The sequence below is a fragment of the Chiloscyllium plagiosum genome, chromosome 22 (genome assembly GCF_004010195.1).
Source record: "Chiloscyllium plagiosum isolate BGI_BamShark_2017 chromosome 22, ASM401019v2, whole genome shotgun sequence".
Classification (NCBI taxonomy): Eukaryota; Metazoa; Chordata; class Chondrichthyes; order Orectolobiformes; family Hemiscylliidae; genus Chiloscyllium; species Chiloscyllium plagiosum.
This window is the reverse complement of record NC_057731.1, coordinates 21,021,393-21,035,897: the sequence shown is the minus strand read 5'-3', so window position 1 is coordinate 21,035,897 and position 14,505 is coordinate 21,021,393. Positions and strand designations below refer to the sequence as shown.

At 40.6% G+C, this 14,505-nt stretch overlaps 1 protein-coding gene across 1 annotated transcript in view; it reads left to right on the top strand.

The window, feature by feature from the left end:
- The window catches only part of LOC122561386 (leucine-rich repeat-containing protein 27-like), a 72,050-nt gene that overhangs the window by 6,753 nt on the left and 50,792 nt on the right, over positions 1 to 14,505 (top strand). Inside the window, exon 3 of the mRNA XM_043713150.1 lies at positions 9,065 to 9,195. Within this exon, the coding sequence (XP_043569085.1) occupies positions 9,065 to 9,195 (131 nt within the window). The remainder of the gene's footprint in view (positions 1 to 9,064; positions 9,196 to 14,505) is intronic.

Here is a 14,505-nt window from a genome sequence, read left to right as displayed (position 1 = left end):
CCTCTCTCTCTTTCTCTTTCTCTCTCCCTCTCTTTTTCCTCTCTTTCTCTCTGTTTATCTTCTAACTCCATTTTCCTCAATTGTAATTTATGTTTTTCTACCTCTACTATACTAGTTTGTTTCTCTGACACACCTAAGTGTTTGAGTAACCCCTTTACAATTTCAGCTTTGTTTTTGTCCTTGGTTAAACCCAAATCTAACTTATTTGCTAATTCTAAAATTGTGGTCTTATTCTTTCCTTCTAAACTTTCTTGGCAAATTTGAGAATCATCTTCAAATCCCCAAACCTCTTTTGCAATTTTAAGAGCCATTTCTCTCACTTTCAATTTAATCAGCCACCAAGTCATCAAAATTAAATAAATTGTCTCACCTATGTTTTGTTTAAAGAACTAGGACACTAACATGCAAGTGTTTAAATCTGCTAGGATTTTTCGTACCCCTAAATCTATTCAAATCTGTCTAAACCAGTTCAAATCATGGACCTAGAACCATAGGAATAGGAGTAAGCCATTCAGCCATTTGAGGCTGTTCTGCCATTCAGTGAGATCATGGCAAATCTGTGGCTGAATCGATATCCCTTAGTCCCATATCCTTAATACCTCTGCTTAACAAAACTTTTCTATCTCAGATTTTAAATGAACAACTGATCCAGGTTCCGCTGCTGCTTGCAGAAGGGAATTCCAAACATCTGTCACATTTTGCATATAGAAGTGCTTCCTAACATCTCTCTTGAATGGTATGGTCTTAATTCCCTCGTACTAGAATCCCCAACCAGTGGAAATAGCTTTAACTACTCTGTCTTTTTCTGTTAAATCTTGACGACTTCGATCTAACCTTCCAATTTGTAGAGAAAACAGGCCTAAATTTGTATAATCTCTCCTCATAACTTAATCCAGGAGTGTAAACCTACTTTGTACTCTCTCAAAGGCCAGTATAACTTTCCTAATCTGCTCAGAGTACTCCAAGTGGGGTCTCGCCAGAGTTTTGTACAACTGCAGCTGAAGTTTTGTGTCCTTATACTCCAGTCCTCTAGATAAAAAGGTCAGCATTCCATTAGCATCCCTACATGAATGATTTTGACACCAGGTCTTAAGCTTCCAGTGCAGTACAAAGCAGAAGGCCCCAGCTGCATTGTTGTGGATATTATATTATACGGGCTCTGTCTTAAAGACAGGCTGCCTCCTGAAAGAGAAAAGTTGCTGCATTGAAAATTCTTGCAAGTTGAGCCCCAGTGATGACAGGGGAATCCCGATTGATGGGTGGGACATTAGTGATGTAGGTAGGTAGAAGAAGAAGAGATATACCCATGGGTCTGTGAACACCATTTTCAGAAGGATACGGAGGAGGTGGCTCCTAGCCTTGGCCCAGACCTGGCAGCAGTGTTCTGGAAAGTCTGATGGTCCTATGCAGTTGGTTAACATCAGGGAATGGTCAGCACCTGACCTCTGCTACCTGCCATAACATTAACTGTTCATACACCATACCCCCATCACTCACCAGCTCCAGGCCCTGGTACTTAGAACTCACACCTAACTTTGAGAGACTGAGCCTCACCTTCACACACCAATACCGCTAGTCTCTCATCCACCCCTTACTGCCTTTGCATAAATCCGGTATTCAGCTAAGGCAAGAACTTCATTGTTCTACAAACCTGCTGACATCCTGTCCTCTCCCTTGCAGAACGAGAAGACACAAAATCAAAGGTAGTAGGACAGAGCTGATGGGGGGGGGCCAAGGACCTCTTGCATGTCCTGAGCCTGATGGAGGTATTCACTCGCAGCATGATGTGACTAGCTGCACCAAGGTCCACAGCACTCAATGTCATTGACAACATTGAGAAAGGTGACATTTTCCTGCCTTATGCTGCTTCTCAACTTCCAACATACCCTTGTTCTGCTATCTGGCATGATGAGGATGCTGCTGATGGTGTGACCATGGTGCCTCCTTCCTGCTTTCCACCACACCACTCCCACTTTTCCTCAGACTTTAAGTTTCTGCTTTCAGAGATGCAAGAGCTGCTAATAACCCAGCCACAGTTGCCCCAGGAGGATAAAAGAGCAACAATGCAGCACAAACAAAATGGCCCTGTCAGTTTACCTGCCGCTTGTAGGCACTCGCTCATAGACACTGCCTGTCACTTTAAGCATGGTATAGAGGTACCATCCACATGTGGTAAAACACTGGGTACAAGTGGGCTACTGCCAGGTTGGGGAATAAAGGATCTTTTGTTTGTGAGTTCACTAGAAGGAAAGTTGGCAGACAAGTATGATTGCAATGGACTTGGGTGAAAAGCTGAAAGGGAATTGTCTTCCTCCTGTCACTGACATGTAGCAGAGGAGTCCAGACCCAACTGAGCAAAGGCCATGGCTTAGAGCTTGCCATCTCCGCAGTATCTGCTCCAACTCCTTCTTATGGTCGTGACATAAAGGCATTGCCATCACAACATGCAAACTAGTGCAGACATTGTACGGACCTGCCATCCCTGTTTGAATGAGAACATTTCCTCTGGCAAATTCAGGAATGCACTAAAACTTATCTGGAAACACACCTGAGTACTTTCAGACACCTTGCAATAGAATAAGATCAAAACATTTATCCTGCCTGTAATCAGGTTGATTGGCATTTAAATTAACTTGAATGTGGAGCCCAAATGCTTCTTTTTTTACAAGATCTAACAATGTAGGTTTTGCCAGGATCTGGAATCCTGGAGCTATATCAGCCAGTGGAGGAGTATTAAATCAGGTCTGTGTCAATTCAGCAAGTGTAAAGTGCACGCAGGTTCACAGCTGTGTGCACCCATTTCAGTGGCACACAAGTAGTGTCCGGTGGCACAGCTTGCAAACATTCACTGCACAATTGAATTTTGCACTCATGGTTTTTTTAAAAAAAAATTAAAATAGATTATAATCAGTGGGATTGGCAGTTCCTGCTCCAATAAGTAGATATAATATGAATATTAATCTTTGGGCAAATCAGTTTATGGCACTTTTTTTGTAAATAGCTTTCAGTTTATTTTACTGTAGATCACACATTTATGTGTTTTTGGCAGTCTTCAGCAATACATGTGACTTAAAACTTTCTCACATTATCTTCCTATACATATCAAGTTGACACCTCCTGTATGGTTAACACTTCAGATGCATCAAAATGTATGTTGTAACTTCTTAAATTATTCAAAAAACTTGAAATGTAGCAGTAAATGTATTTCCCACCCACATCAATTCAGTGCTATTTAATACATTTTTCCATCTGTGCAGAAAGAGAATTATGTGGCCAGGTTTTTCACTTTCAATATTTAGGGTGGTAACTTTGAGTAAATACAACTGATTGCTAATTTTCTGTTACTGTGATTTGTAGTTCATGATCCCCGTGGATAATTCAGCTTGACCATGCTCTTTTCACCATGTCACTTGAAAAAAAAGCTGCCAAGTTGCCTAAACATTGCACTGAAAAGATCATTCACTGGAGCTTTTATAAAGAAACTGAACCATGAACACAATAATATAATGCCCCACGATCGGGCTAAATTTTGGACAGAGAGGAAGGAATAAAGCTGGAGGGTGAACTGTGTGGAGGATGCAGAGATGCTTGTGTGATTTAGACAAGTTGAATGAGTGCCGAATGCAGATGAAGTATAATGTGGATAAATGTGAAGTGGTCCAATTTGGTAGCAAAAACAGGAAGGTAGATTAATCTCTGAATGGTGACGGACTGGGAAAGGACTTGGTATTCTTGTATTCAAGTTACTGGAAGTAAGCATGCAGGTGCAGCAGGTGAAGAAGACAAATGGTACGTTGGGGTGCATAGTGAGAAGATTCAAGGATAGGAGCAGGGATGTCTGACTATAATTATTTAGAGCCTTGTGATGCCACATCTGGAGTGTTGTGTGGCATTTTGGTCTTCTTATCCAAGAAAGGATATTCTGGCAATGGACAGAGTACAGTGAAGGTTTTCCAGATTTACTGCTGGGAAGGAGGGACTGACATGAAGAGAGAGTGAGTTATACATAGGGTTTATTCTCACTTGTTTAAACTCCTTCCTACTATTAAATAAATGGAAGAATTTTTGTGCAGTACAAGTTGATCTCCCACCATGTTACATAGGCAATTTTACTTTTATTGAAAATATTGATTCCACTTTCCAGAGGATCTTTCATCTTCTATTTTCTAATGTTTTCATCCTCAACAATCGGTCACTACGGTTCAGAAAAGCGCAGCAGGTCAGACAGCATCCAAGGAGCAGGAGAATCGACGTTTCGGCATAAACCCTTCTTCAGGAATGCCCGAAACGTCGATTCTCCTACTGCGCTTTTCCAGCAACACATTTTTCAGCTCTGATCTCTAGCATCTGCAGTCCTCACTTTCTCCCACTACGGTTCAGAGTTCAGTTACGTTAATTCACTTGATCTACTTTTCTATATTCCACAATATCTTTGATGACTCTAGATATATTACCCTGATCATCAAAATACTGCCACCATTTGGTTTGGACCAATTAGCCTTACATATGTCTGTTGAAATGAATGTTAGGCAACAACTTTTGCAGCTTGATTGGAGCTAGACCAAACATAAAACTTTGCTACCTTAGATTGGCATCCTAATAAACAACTTAGAAAATAGGAGTGAGAGTAGACCTTTCAGCCCATTGAACCCATGTCACCATTCATGGCAAAATGCCATTGTCATATTCTTGCTCTCTCCCTATACTCTCTTGACGCCTTGAACTTCTATTTATTTCATTCTTTATCTTGGCCTCTATAGCATTTTGTGGCAAAGAATTCCACAAGTTCCCCACCTTCTGAGTGAAAACATTTCTCTCAGTCAGAAATAGCCTACTCATATCCTCAGGTCATTACCCTTTTTTGTGGATCCCCTGGCCAGGGGAAATCTCATCCCTGCATTCACTCTGTCTAGCCCTATTAGAATTGCATGTTTTAATGAAATGCCCTCTCATTCTTTTTAAACTCCAGTGATCACAGGTCCATTTGACCCAATCTATTCTCACACGACAAGCCTGCCATCCCAGTAATCAGTCTGGTGAATCTTTGCTGCACTCCCTCTAAGCTGCAAATCTTTTCTTAAATAAAGAGACCAAAACTGCACACAATATTCCAGGAGTAGAACAGGACTGTGCTGACTTTTTTGTTCCTGTACTCAAACACTGTTGCAATAAAGGCCAACAAACCATTTGCCTTCCTAACTCCTTGTTGCATCTGCATATTTGCTTTCAGTGACTGGTGTGCAAGGACACCCAAGTCCCTTTGAATACCAACATTTCCTAATCTAGCACAATTTAGATTATATTCTGCCATTCTGATTTTCCTACAGAACTGGAAAATTTCGCACTCACCTATGTTGTATTGCATCTGCCAAACAATTTGCCCACTCACTCCACGTATCGTATTCACTCTGAAACCTCTTTGCATTCTCTTCACCATTCACAATCCCCCCAACTATTTGTGTCATTAGCAAATTTCGAATTATAAAGTTTGATTCCATTATCCAAATGATTGACATATATTGTGAATAGCTGGGGTCCAAACACCTACATCTGCGATACCAAACACATCACTGCCTTCCATTCTGAAAATGACCCATTTATTGTCTGCGAATAAATTCTCAATCCATACCAACATATTACCACCAATTCCGTGTGCTTTTATTTTCAACGGTAACCCCTTATGTGGAATCTTATTGACAGTATTCTGATAATCCAAATATAGTTTGTTAAACATAATTTATCTTTCGTAAATTCATGTTGACCTTTGGTATTTTGTAAGTGACCTGTTATTACATCTTTTATAAGGGGCTTACATTTGTCTGGACTAATCATTTCCTTTTTACATTTCTGCAAAACCTCTTATAATTACTTTTATGTTCTTTGCGTGCTCACTTGTACCTTTTATCCATCTTAATCAACCTCTCAGTGCTCCTTTGCAGAATTGTAACGCGTTTCCAATTCTCAATCTTGCTAATATTTTCTGACAACTTTATATGACCCCTCTACGGATCCAAGACAACGATTAATTTCAGTTTTTGGCTCTAGTTCTATTATATTTTCTTAGCTCTGTTTTTCAGTTGGAAAGAATGTATAATTGTTGCAATGGGGCATGCATTTATTCCTTAAATATGAACCATTAACCGTCCACTGTCCTAACTTTTAGTGAAATTGCCGATCAATTTCAACCATAGCCTTCAGAAATAGGCTATTCGGTCCATTGAGTCTACTCCACCATTCAATGAGATTATGGTTGATCTGATAATCCTCAAATCCAATTTCCTGCCTCATCCCCATAACTCTTGATTTCCTTATTTATTAAAAACTGTCCATCTCAGTCTTGATTATGTAACCAATCCTGACAGCCCTTTGCATTGAAGAATTCCACAGATTCACTGCCCTCATGGAGAAAATGTCTGCATTTCTGTTTTAAATGGGTGACTGCTTACTCTGAGATTATTCCCTCTCGTCTTAGACTCTCCCACAAGTGGAAACATCTACCCTTATGAATCTTATGTTTCAAAACCATCCATACCAGTATCACTGAGAGAATCTTCTCTGCACTGCCTCCAATGCCAGTATATTTATCCTCAGAAAGTAGGATGAAAACTGATTAGAATAGTCAGGGTTAGTCTGACTCATGCATTGCATCTCTTTAGCAAGACCTCCCTATTTTCATACTCCATGGTCTTTGAAATAAAGGTCAACAGTCCATTTATGTTCCCTAATATTTGGAGCTAGCTTTTTTTGATTAAAGCTTTCTGCAGTCTTTCTCCATTTAAATATTCAACTTGTCTACTCTTATCAAGGTGCATAACCTCATACTTTCCCACAATACGTTGTCTACCAGGCCGTTGCTCACTCACCAAGCCTATCTATATCCTTCTGTAGATTAATTGTGTCATCCTTACTACTTGCGTTTCCAGCTATTTTTGTGACATCCACAAACTTGGCAATACCACATTCACTCTGTCATTCATTTCATTGTACACCACTCACACCTTCATAGTTTCTTTTGTTTAAGTTTAGGACCTAAGGCTCAGATTGGATTATTTCACTTTCTATCCCAGTGAAGAATTCTATTGCATTATGGTCATGGGTGAAGCAGCCAGGTGCTCAACCAAGCCAGACCTACTGTTGCATGTGATGACAGCAGTCTGTTTGGTAAAATGTTTTGATTCTGTATCAAAATCTGCACTTGTACCCCTGCAAATTTGCTAGTCAGTTGTGCACTAAGAATTTAATTCTGAGAACATTTCATCAAATTTTAATAATTTCATATTAATTATGTTTAATTCTATACATGTGGTGGCTTAACTGGGGATTTGCACGTTCAGTTTCAATCTGAAACTGCAGTTGTTGGGTAAGGAGGTGCCTATTAGTAATGTGTATCTCTATAAAGAAATTTTATGATAATGTGTAAAGATTGCCTCTAGTACTAGCCTTTACCATCTGGCTTCTGATTTAGAACAATATAGCTACTGCTCTAAAATCTAAACAAAAGTAAGACTAATCTTGAATATTGACACAGACTATAAGTTTTAAATTTAAAACATTGCCTGTGTTTATTTAAGGATTTGTGAAATTTGTCAGTGTTATAATACAAATAATGTCACTATCTCTTAAAAGCTCTGAATGGCTTCATGTTGAGATTACCTTGCCTGAGATAATTCTGCAATAATATGAAATTATTCCATTTATGTCACATGAGGAACATTTGAGGACTCTGGGTTTATACTTGATGGGGTTTTGAAGGATGAGGGGGAATCTAATTGAAATATACAGAATATGAATGGCTTGGACAGAGTGGATGTTGGAAAGATGTTTCCATTGGTTGGAGAGGCTAGGACCCGAGGGCACTGCCTTACAGTAAAAGGAGAACCTTTTAGAATGGAGATAAGGAGAAGCTTCTTCAGCCAGAGAGTGGGAAACCTATGGAATTCATTGCCACAGAAGGCTGTGGAGGTCAGGTCATTGAGTATATTCAAGACTGAGATAGATAGGTTCTTGAGTATCAAGGGGATCAAGGGTTACTGGGAGAAGGCGGGAGAATGGGGTTAGAAACTTATCAAGGACATGCAAATCCTGGGTTTCCTCCACCATCAAATCCTAGCCACCCAACTTCTGGAGAAAGAACACCTTATGTTCCGCCTTGGGACCCTCCAACCACATGGCATCAATGTTGATTTCATCAGTTTCCTCATTTTCCCTCCACCACTGCGTTCCAGATGAAGGGCTTATACCCGAAACATCCTTTCTCCTACTCCTTGGATACTGCCTGACCTGCTGTGCCTTTCCAGCACCACACTCTTGAGTCTGATCTCTCGCATCTGCAGTCCTCATTTTTCCCTGAGAAACCTATCAGCCATGATTGAATGGCAGGGGGACTCAATGGGCTGAATGGCCTAATCTTATGGTCTTATGCTTTCCCAGTGCCTGAGCAACACACTTGCATGTCTACAAATATGTAAAAGTGCAAATTAGTTGATGGCTAAAAAGATTAGGACAAACACAATCATCACTTTGAATAAAATGTTCAAGAAAAATAAATTTTAATCACATTTTCTTCTTGCTGGCAATGGAAAATGAGATTTCACCTTCACATCTCCAACTGCTAATGAAGCAAATTAATTCTATATTTTGAATTGAACTATAATTTGATTATTTAATTTGTTTAATATGATATATTCCTGGCAGTATTGAAGAGCTACTGTCTTGGAAATACTGTCTTTTGAATGAAATTTTAAAACAAAATGCAAAACGACGATGTGTTTCCTTAAAAGGATAAGATATATTTCCAGCATTTTGGCTAATATTGATCCCTCAATCACCATTCCTAAAACCAAATAATCTCGTCACTATCACGTTTCTGATTGTGGGAGTTTTGTGCAAATGGGTTACTGTATGCCTTAGACAGCAAGAGTAACTATGCTCTCGAAGTACAGTACTTCACTGGCCGTAAAACACATTGAGCTGTCCTGAGGCTGTGAACGTTACTAAAACAAATGCAACTTTTTCATAAGATGTCTATTGTCACATGAATCACTAAAATAATTTTTTCCAATAGCATTTGTATCTGGAAGGAAATGCCATATCTGAACTTTCTGAGGATTTCTTTCATCAATTACCAAATCTTGTCTGGCTGGATTTACGAAACAATAAACTCAAAAGTCTTCCTTGCTCAATCGGAGACCATAGGTTTGACAACTTTTTTTATTGACTTAAAAACATATAGTTGCGTGCCTCTTTTCATTGTGTTATTTATTACCAGGCGAGAAAATACTGGTCAGTTATTATTTTCCTGCTAAGAACCTGTAGTTATTTTATCAGAGACATGAGCACAGAATTCAAGCTAGTGCTGCAATAATGTAGTGATGATTACTACATTGTCAGAAGTGCTACACCTTGGAAAAAAAATAATGAAAGTGAGGTTTGTATGCTCTCAGGCAGATGTAAAGAATTCTGTGGTGTCATTTTGCAGAGCATTTACAATATCTTTGGTGCCCTGCCAATATTGATCCCTCAGCCAACATCACTAAAAGCAAATGATCAGACCATTATCACATTACTTTTGTGAAGTAAGTTTGGAGGATGATGGATCAGCTTTATAATTATATTCATAATTTGAATTTATGATTTGGATGAGAATAATTAGCAATCAGAATTTCAAGACGGTATCAATTTGTGAGTACAGCTAATACTGAGGAAGAATGCAACATACCATGTGCACTCATGTAAAAGTCAATTTTTTTAGACTGTTCTTAAAGGTTCAATTTATAGGGTCAACTATTACACGGGTACTAGTTTTGAGGAGCTGAAATTCATGCGGCACTTTAAAATACAGTATTATTAGCAGTAGTCAATTTGATCGCTCAACTAATCCTGGGTAAAGAAGAAAAACACAATGAATTATGGTAAAGGTAGTTACTGGATAAAAGCAAGAGAAATAAGAATGAATTACTGGTAGGAAATTTTATTCATACATACTGGTACGAAAAGCCAACATATCAAAGATTCATTGAGGGGATCCAAGATGGTGGGCGATCCAGGAAGATCGCATTGCAGAGCTCCGCATCACAGCACAAGCAGGACGACCTCTCAATCCACCCAACTTGGAGCATCGTGATTTCCTGGGACTCCAGAAAGATCGTAGAGTCCCAAGAAACTTTTAAAAGTTAACTTACCTGTGTTTCCAGCTGTCCAGAGATGCTGAAAAAAGGAGGAGGAGTATCCAAGGTCGGGTCTGCAGCCCAGCCTGCAGGATCCTTGAACTCTATTACCTTCCAGGCCCTAGTGAACGAGCCTGCAAAATCTCGCGAGATGTTGGGGTAACAGATAGAAGAGAAGCTGATTCCAATCTTTCTCATGCTGCAGAAGCATGAGCAGCGGCTGGGAGACCTGGAGAAGAGGACGGATGAAGTGGAGCACAGGCTCACAGTAGTGGAAGCTGATGCCAGTTCATCCAAGGAAGAGATCCAAGCCCTGGAGATGCCGGTCCATACTTTGCACGAACAAGTGGATGATCTGGAGAACAGGGATAGGAGAAAAAACATTCGGATCATCGGTCTGCCTGAGGGTAAGGAAGGAGAGTGGCCTGCAGAATTTATTGAGGACTGGCTGCCAAAATTCCTTGACTTGGCAGCTGGAATGAGAGGATTGAAGATCGAGAGGGCTCACCGGGTTGTAGCGCGGAGATCAGGTCTGGGTCAACGTCCTCGTCTTCCCCTGGTGCAGTTCCATCGCCATCGGGATAAAGAGAGAATCATGGAAGTTTCCAGAATCCAGGGGAAGGATTCAAAGGCCCAAGTTTACGAGGGCTTTAAGACCATGTTCTTCCAGGAGTTCTCAACGGCAGTGATCCAGAAAATTAAATCTTACGACGGTGACAAGAGAAGACTGAGGGAGCTTGGGATTCAGTACTCAGTACTCCTTGAGGTCTCCAGCGGTGCTACGGTTCACCTAAGATGTATCGACACATCTCTTTGACACTTCAGAGAAGGGCAATAGACTTTGTGGACAAATTAACCTAATCAAACAATTTAGTATGTATAAATAGTAATGTTGTTTGGGTATATCTTTGTCGTTTTGTAAAGGAAATGGAGGAAGTCTTGTTGGAGTTGTCTTTTTCTTTTTTTTTCTATTGATAATAATTTGGCTTAAACTATGTTTTGTGGTAGTTGAGATATGCATTTCCAATTTCTAAGTTAAGATCTACCAAAGGATGGGTGGGGTATTTACCCCTTTTTTTTCTTTAGCAGCTTTTTATTTTATTCATATTGGCATTCTATGGAGTATTTACTTTCTTTTCTGCTTGCGTTCACCATGCGGCTGTAGCTGGGAGAAGTGAAGGTGGGTGGGATGGTTAGATGCCTACTTATGGGGATTTGTGATGGGAATTTGTCCCCTCTGGGAAGCGGATGAGTTCCCCTATTCAGCATCATTGGTGCTTCGTATGTTGGTTTGTTTTTTGGTTTTTGTTGTTTTTAATTTTTAATAGTTTTGTAGGTTTGTTAAATGCAGTGCTTTTAGTTTATGTGGTTTTAATGTTCAGTGGATCATGTGACACTAAGGCTCCGTGATTTTTGGTTCGAGTTCCTCCTCTCTCGAATTTAAATGTCACTGCAAAAGGTTATGGCTAATGACGTGGTTAAATTGTGTACCTGGAATATCAAGGGAAGTCACTCACCAATTAAGAAGAAGAAGCTACACTTGAGTCTTAGAAGGGAGAAGATGGATATTGCTTTGTTACAGGAGACACATTTGGATGACAGGGAGCATTTGAAATTACAGCAGAATGGCTTTGACCGAGTTTATTTTTCATAATTTAATACCAGAAGTAGGGGAGTGGCTATATTGGTTAGGAAAAATCTCCCATTTAAATTACTAGAATGTATTAAAGACACACACGGGAGATTTGTAATTCTTAAAACTTTGATAAATGGGGAAGAATATGGTGTTTTAAATGTTTATTGCCCTCCAACTCATCCCCTTAAACTTTTCGTAGATGCGTTTTCTAAACTGATAAGTCTCGAGTCCCGGCCCATCATTATAGGGGAAGATTTTAACTGTCTCATGGATCTCACAGTAAACAGGTTGCCCAAAGGTCCCTCGATACCCTCTGTACAAACTAAACAGTTAATGGGTCTGTGTGGGGAGTTAGAGTTGGTGGATGGCTGGAGGCATCTCCACCTTACAGGTAGGGATTTTACATTTTTCTCCAATCCGCACAGATGTCACACCAGGATTGATTTTTTTTCTGACCCCTGTGGCAACCCTGGACTTTGTGGCATCTTGTACAATTGGTAATATTAAAATCTCCAATCATGCTTCAGTGTACCTGTTGGTTAAGGTTAAGGATGTTACAGTGGGTTCAAGGCACTGGCGAATGGATCCCTTTATCCTCAAAGATAATACGTTTGCGGAGTGTTTCTCTAGGGAATTTCGGGCATTCCTAGACATTAACTCAGTGATAGTCCATCCGTCCTTTGGGAAACTGCCAAAGCCTATGCTGGGGGGTAGTTATTTCCGACTCTGCCAGTAGGAAGCGGCAGAAGGGTGAGCAGCAACGTCTCCTTGAAGCGCGGTTGAAGGCAGCCGAGTAGGCTTACTTTGACAGATCCTTGTTGGTCAAACTACAGAGGATTACAGCGCTGTGGTCTGCATTGAATTCCATGCTCATGCAGATGGCAATGAAGGAGCTTCCTTTTGCAAAGCAAAGGTTATATGAGCATGGTGACAGGCCAGGCAAATACTTAGTGTATCTCACCAGGAGAAGGAATGCCCCACAAGCCATTATGGCAATCAGGGAAGATTAATGCGGCATTCCAGAGATTTTACTCTTAAGTTATACTAATCTGAGAGTTGTAAGGACAGGCGGGCCAAAATGGAATCTTTTTTTAAGGATCTGAAGTTCCTTGGCGTGACCCCCGAACAAGAGTTGTTTCTCAATGCCCCATTATCAGAGCAAGAAGTGCAGGAAGCTGTGAGGCAGCTTCAGAGTGGAAAGGCGCCCAGTCCTGACGGACTTCCCAGTGAATTCTATAAGGAATTTATAAACATACTCTCAGGCCTGATGCTCAAAATGTTTAATGATTCATACAGTCGTGATTGTCTCCCACCATCTCTTGAGAGATTAGATTCCCTACAGTGTGGAAACAGGCCCTTTAGCCCAACAAGTCCACACCAACCCTCTGAAGAGTAACCCACCCAGACCCATTTCCCTCTGACTAGCACAGCTAACATTATGGGCGATTTGGAATAGCCAATTCACCTGACCTGCATCTCTTTAGACTGTGGGAGGGATCCAGAGCAAACCCACGCAGACATGGGGAGAATGTGCAAACTCCACACAGACCGTTGCCCAAGGCTAGAATTGAACCTGGGTCCCTGGCACTGTGGGGCAGCAGTGCTCGCCACTAAGCCACCGTGCCACCCACAGTGAGAGAGGCCAATATTTCACTTATTCTTAAAAAAGGAAAGTCCCAGAGGACTGAGCTTCAGAAAGGCCCATTTCACTCTTAAATCTGGACTTTAAAATCCTCTCTAAGACTCTTGCGTTAAGGCTGAAGACTGTGTTACCTAGTATTGTTGAAGAGGATCAGTTGGGCTTCATAAAGGCCACACTGCTCCAATAATGTTAGGAGGCTGTTTAATGTAATTCAAGCGTGTCAACAACAGTTAACACAGGGATTGGTGATTTCTCTAAATGCAGAGAAGGCAGTTGACCGAGTTGAGTGGCCATATCATTTCTATACTCTGGAGCGTTTTGGTTTGGGCGAAGTCTTTATAAGATGGGTAAAGATTCTCTACAGTGACCCTCTCATGGCAGTGATCACCAAAGGGGTATGATCAAGCAATTTTACCATTTTAGGGGCATCTGGCAGGGCTGTCCCATTACACATTGCTTTTTACATTGCTGATTGAACTATTGGCAGAGGCCATTCATGGGGATCCCGATATACCAGCTCTAGAAGTGGGGTTAAAATAACATTAGACTTTGTTGTATGCGGACTTTGTCCTAATTTTTTTGTCAAATCCAGCAGTTTCAGTGGCCCGCCAGATACAATGCATCTCCTTGTTTGGCGCTTTTTCTGGGTACAAGATTAATTTTGCGAAATCAGAAGCTATGCCTCTGGGTGGTCTTACAAAGATGCTAGGTCTTGAGGGTGATCATCTATTCCCATTTAGATGGTCACAGGGAGTTTTGTGTATTTGGGCATATTCATTACTCCAGTTCTGGATTGGCTGTTTAAAGCCAATTTTGTTCAATTATTTGATAAAATTAAACAAGATCTTCAAAGATGGGAGGCACTTCCAGTCTCGTGGTTGGGCGGATAGCGCTTATTAAGATGAATATTCTCCTCCATTTGCTATACACTATACGGATGCTCCCCCTGATTTTCAATAAGCAAATATTCAGGAGACTGAATGGCTGGTTCAGTTCCTTTATTTGGCATTGTAAGCAGTCCCTCATTAAATTAGCCAAACTGCAATTGCCTCACAGATTGA